Consider the following 6000-nt stretch of genomic DNA (forward strand, 5'->3'; position numbering starts at 1 on the left):
ATTTTTTCAGCATTGGTATTGTACCAAGGCTATAACAGCAAGGAATTGAAGTAGTTCTAATTCTTTTTAATTACAAAACTTCAAGGACTGTGCATTTTGATCTACACACATACATATTTCATTAGCTGGTGAACTCCAAAGCAAGGAGACCTCTTGCTTCTCCCATCCAGTAATTTAATGCTCTCTTCTACCAGTGCTCAAAGCAAAGAGCTGAAAGTAAAACTGTACCTAACTGTAAAACACACTACAGCCTAAAACAATCACGCTATTGTTCCTATTGGCATATTTGCATGTGAACTTTGAAAAGGAATTAAACTTCTTCGCAGTATGGCAAACCTGCAGGCCCAGCCCGTGCAACCAGTGCTGCCATGATCCTGCCCTATTCAGGTTGTGAAACCCCCATCACTTGCTTCCTGACCCACGCAACCAGATTTTCCCTTTGATGGAGTTTAGAGACTAAATAGCCACATGAATTTGTGTCATGACATCCAATTTAATCTAATCTAAAATAATATGCACCGTACATAATTAGCTTTGTGATTCTTTTTGCACTCAGATAATCGACACCATGATAGCCTATTTCTGGGAACTGATGGGAACCTAGTTTTCTCAATTCCAAGTTTTTAACCTTCTAGCTATGATTTTAAGATGGCAAAGAACTGAACTACCGGACTGACCACATTATTATAAATTCTTGAGTTACACTTAGAATCCTGAATATACAGTCATTCCATGGTAAAAAGGGCATGAGTGAGCCTTTGTTTGAAGTATTTTCAGCCAAAATCAGAGGAAAGTACATGGAATTCAGCTGAGGGGAAATCATATATGAGAAAATCTAATTATGACAAAAATATAATGCATTTGAGCTGAGTTTTCCTCTGCCACATGATCATATTTTGCACTCTGCAACTTCCTGAAGGGAGGTTGTGATGAAGAGGGATTTGGCCTCTTCTCCCAGGAAACAAGCAGGACCCGAGGAAATGGCCAGAAGTTGTACCTGAGGTTTATGTTAGACATAAGGAAGAACGTTTTTTCTCTCAGAGAGTGGTCAGGCACTGGAATGGCTGCCCAGGGAGGTGGTGGAGTCGCCGTCCCTGGCAGCACTCAAGAGGCATCTGGATGAGGAGCTACAAGATATGGTTTAGTGCCTGTGGTAGCAGTGGTAATGGGAGAATGGTTGGACTAGATGATCTTGCAGGTCATTTCCAACTTTACAATTCTATGATTCTATGATATTTTCTATATTTAAAACTATGCCATGAGTCTATAGTCTATTAATACATAACCACATTTCAAAGTACATACTATTGGGCCATTATTATCATATTTCCCAATAGAAACATTTGTACATCTAAAGCCAAATGTTATCTGTACAGAGGACATGGACTGAGTGAAAGTTTCTGGAGCAGCAAACATAGATCTACAAAGATTGGCTTCATCTCAAGGATGCTCTGGATTCCTACATGGGGCTGATTTTGCTACCAAATTTCACCCAGTTTTCTTTGCAGAGACAGAAACATCTTTCTGTTACAGTACCATCACCAAGCTTTGAATTACAGCTTTTCCACATAAATTACTCCGGAAAGCTTTCGTAAACAGTAATTTTAACTCAAGTAAGTTATGGCATTAAATCTGGTGTATGATACTTGCCCCGTTGATGTAAATGGAAAATTTTGATCAACTTCAGAGAGAATGGTTGAGATCATCATATTTAATTTACTGTAGAAATTGACTGTATATTGTTTACTCAGTCCACACAGACAGGCAAAAGGGAAATATGGAAACATCAAAGCTGAAGCGATACTGAAAACCAATGCTCCTAAACTACCAGTTATACTTTCAAATGAGAGCTAAGAAGTCTCAGGGGTTTTTTTCCACTCTTATACTCAGGCTGTTATTTTTATCTTGGCACTGTTCATTTTTGCTATTTCTTTACATCATGTTTGGTGCAATTACAGAGACAGAACTGTGTCAAGTCTCATCTGCACTGTTTCTCGCTAACTCTTCTTCTGGGTTTATAACTGCAACCTATTGAATTTGTGTTTAAAACATTCTCGAGGTGCAACTCTGGAATTTTCTATTCCCTCTACCAACCTCAGTTCAACTGCTACAGAATTTAAATGTTTCATATTATTGCATATTCTTCCTCTGGAGATTACAGCTTGGTAACAGGATACGACTCTGTGCGCGACTTTAATCATTTCCAATGCAGATGTCACCATCTATGTTAACCATCTAGATTCCTCTAAAGTCAGAGGAAAGGCTCAGGATTTCCATTCCTGCTCTGTTCCCGCCTGTGCCCCTATGCACCTGCCCCAGCCAGGGCTCTCCCCCAGGGCTGGAAACACAGACCACACAGGAGTGCAGCTGACAGGAATACAGGACAATACCGATGCTTCCAATAGAGGAAATGCAAAGCTACATTTTGATCTGAGGTCTCTGGCAGGTGTTTGACCTCAGGTCTCGCACTGCTCCAATAGGGAGCAATGCCCCTCGTTGTTTGTGCTGCACTCTCATTTGGCTTGCTGTGAGGATGTGGTGTGATTAAGCGTGTTGACATACAGAGTCAGCACGTAATTGCAGCTATTCCACATCTCCTTGTCGTTGTGGCAGCGGGTATATTTAGCCACTACGGTTATGCTCAGAAATGAAATATACAATCAGCTCTCAAAGCCTCCCCCTTCACTAAGCATAAGCCTGTGTTTGCCTTAAAGACTGTAATATTTGGTGATCAGCTGCGCTCTGAAGCAACCACCCTCTGTGCCACCCGATGCAGACAAATGCTGAATCGCTGGAAAACACAATTCCGAGCCAGTTCTCAAATACTGCTTGTGTCACGGCATGAATTACTTTCACATCGCCCTAGGCAACTGGATCTCCTGCGTGGAAATCCTACCCGAGGTTCCGATGAAATCTCCGTGATTTTTCCCTTCGCTGCCACCACACTCAGCCAGGAGCAGAGGCCGAACTCTTACCCCAAATACCCCCACCCAAATAGCCCCGGTTATGCGGGAGGGGCAGGGAGAGGACGCAGCTCGATACACCGCACACACCGCCGGGGGCAGCGGCTGCCGAGCCCACCCGGGGGCCTCCCAGTGGGGCTGCGGGCGGCGCCCGGAGCGAGGGCGGCCCCAATGAAGCACCCGGCTCGGCACGATCTCTCCCGACATCCGCAGCTTCCCCTGCGCTGCGACAGCGACAGCTCCCCCCGGAGATACACAGACATCCCATTTATTTTTCTCATCTTCCAAATGGACAAGCCTCAGCTCGCTCTCCCCGCACCGCGACAGACCCCAGCGCCTTCCCCAGCCCCGGGCAGGGTTAGCGAAGGGCTCGCCGCCTACCTGTGCCGGTGCTCATGGCGTGCAGAGGCGGCCGCACCCGCCACGCCGTTCCCTCCGTTCCGTTCCGCCGTCACCGCGCCCCCGCGGGCGGCACCGGGCCCATCCCCGCCCGCCGCCCGCAGCGGGGCAGGCGGCTCCGCCCCGCCGCCAGGTGCCCGCACCCCCTGCACGGCCCCGACGCTGCGGGCACCTTGGGAAGTGTAGGCAGCCCCACGGACTACATCCCCCTCCGTGCCTTGCTGCTCCTGCGGGCAGCGCTGCTGCAGCCTTCCCCCCTCCCCGTTCCCACCTGCTGCTCTGTGCTCCGCGGGTGAGGTCGTCTTCTGCATCATCCTGCCCAGCTGGTGCGTTCACCAAAGCAAGTCGGTGTACAGGTGCTTTAGCATTCCCCCGACGCCTGGAGAATGGAAATGAGGGTGTTTGTGCTGATTCTCGGCTCGGCCTGCACTCCAGGCAGCGCTGCACCACAGATGTCTGGCAGCACGTCTGGTTATTAAGGAGGAAGGCAGCGCTTTCTGGAGCAGGTGAACTCTCATCCATCCTTCGTATTGGAAATGAAAAAAACTCACAGTGGCTTATAGAAGCCAGCCCACCCAGCATTCCACCTGTCTAAAAATTAACTACTATAGCCTTGGTAGAAAACTATGTTTAAAAAAATAAATAAATCAATTTTAAGAAACCTAGATAACTCTAGCTGCAATGACATAACACAGCCTTGCATAGCTCCTCTTATATGGAGCTCAGAGTTCAGAGCAGCTCAGTTCTGCAGTGGGAGGAATCAGGACTGTGGGTAAGGTTGCTTTGCATTCAAATGAAGCAAATCTAGGATTGAGAGCACCTGGAGATAATCAGTACCACTAGGAAGACTATGAATCTACAAAAGGATGAGACAATCTAGGCTGTCCAGAGAGGTTATGGATGGCCCACTTCAGAGGTGTTAAAGGCTAGGTTGGATGGAGTTCTGTTGGCTCAATCTGGTGAGTGGCCTACAGCAGAGGGTTGGAACTGGAAGGGACTGAAGTTCTTTCCAACCTAAGCTAAGATTCTGTGAATGCAGTATCCTGTTTCTGATAGTTGCTAGCAGGGAATATCAACAGAGGGGACTCCCTGAGCCTGCTGTGCATTCTTTGTGTTAAAGAGCCTTGCATGCATATTCTTCCATTATCTTACTCAGTTGTTCTTTGAATCTGTGCACATTTTACAGCACCCACAGCATTCTGCTTGAGGAATTTCACAGTGAACTGTATTGCTGTGAAGAGCCATCTACTTTTTGCTCAACATGCTACTTGCTATCTTTGTTGGAGGAAACAGCAAACGTACTGTTTCCTATTCGCTTTCTCTTTGTCACTTGTGGGTCTGCTCTATCAGATTCCACTCTTTTAATGTATTAACTCCTCCCTTAAAACTCTTGTTTTATAACTTCAGCAGCTGCTGTCACTTCCTATCATTAATTGGGGAGTGCATCATTGACTGTTTAACAGCATGTTTTCTTTGCTGCTTTCATTACCTATTTTCCATCCTGCAGTCATCCACCACCCATTTTCCATGGAAAACTTTCTTGGGCTGTCCAGCTATGTTGCTGTTGGCCTTGTAAAGCTCCATTAAGTTGCAGAGCATACAAGAATATCCATGTGTTTATATATCTAATGTATCACACTAGCAGAAATGTGTAGAGAATCTCAATTGTGGCTGTGCAGCATCCGTCTTGTCTTTGTTCTGCATCCATGCTAATGAGATCTGGCTTCCAGCATCAGTGCAATTTATGTAATAATTTAATCATGAAATATCTTTGTATATAATAACCATCATGAGTTCAAGGCATTCTTAGAGTGATGCTGGTAAGCCTGTGGCTATGTGGAATTATTGCTTTGAAAGCTAAATGAGATATAATGTGCTGTATCGAAGACAGTGGATATTCAATCAGTATTGGATACAACAAAAAGAAACTGCTTTAGGGCTGCTGAATTTTGACTCCTCCTGCTCCGTGGAAAAGACTACTAAAGCCTTTGCTTCCTCCTTGCAGAGAGAACCCCAGGTCTATGAGAGGAATTCTGAAGTTCAGACTTATGTTACCAACCAAAATCTCAGGCTAATAAGCAGTCATCTCTTGATGACATTTTTAAAAGCAATCAGCTTGTCCAGGCACTGTGAAGAAGGCTGAAAAGTCAGCCTCCAAAATGTCAGCATTTTGCACCACTTGCATCATTAGTGGAAGGTGAAATGGGATGCGACAATTCTGATGATTTTCTTTGCACCAAATCCTCAATGCCATCCTGGAAGAACACAGAAAAAATGTATGTGAAAAGGAGTTTACTTTCCTTGTATGCAATTTTTTTTTTCTGGTGTTTCTTCACTAATGTTACTCAGGGGAGTTGGAGTAGATGATCTTTAAAGATTCCTTCCAATCCAAACCATTCTATGATTCTAAGAAATCGTAATGCATTTTACTGTCACTGTGTAGATGAACTGTATTTCTTAAATATATTCATATTTCATTCTTTTACATTAGTTCTACTGGAAAAAAAATCTCTTTCTGTTGAACCACTCCAGCTATCAGAAATGCATCTGCGGCAAATAAGGCAGTATGGCTCGTATTTCATTTTCCCCACTTCCAGGAAAAAGATGGATATAGTCAGGTTCTTCCTCTAAGGCATTA

The 6000-nt window shown here is 44.9% G+C and overlaps 1 protein-coding gene across 6 annotated transcripts in view; it reads right to left on the reverse strand.

Moving 5' to 3' along the window:
• The window catches only part of ABLIM2 (actin binding LIM protein family member 2), a 140417-nt gene extending 136384 nt beyond the window's left edge, over nt 1-4033 (reverse strand). For 2 of the 6 annotated variants that reach the window (XM_031588332.2, XM_031588338.2), the window contains exon 1: nt 3634-4031. In XM_031588332.2, coding sequence (XP_031444192.1) covers nt 3634-3676 — 43 coding nt within the window. In that variant the 5' untranslated portion in view covers nt 3677-4031. Of the gene's footprint in view, nt 1-3344; nt 3511-3633 lie in introns of those variants that run through there. The other 4 variants (XM_090139710.1, XM_090139712.1, XM_090139711.1 and 1 more) reach the window with 4 other exon arrangements.
• Between the last annotated feature and the right edge of the window lie 1967 nt (nt 4034-6000).

Source organism: Phasianus colchicus, chromosome 4 (genome assembly GCF_987193195.1).
Source record: "Phasianus colchicus chromosome 4, bPhaCol1.hap1.1, whole genome shotgun sequence".
In the NCBI taxonomy this organism is placed as follows: Eukaryota; Metazoa; Chordata; class Aves; order Galliformes; family Phasianidae; genus Phasianus; species Phasianus colchicus.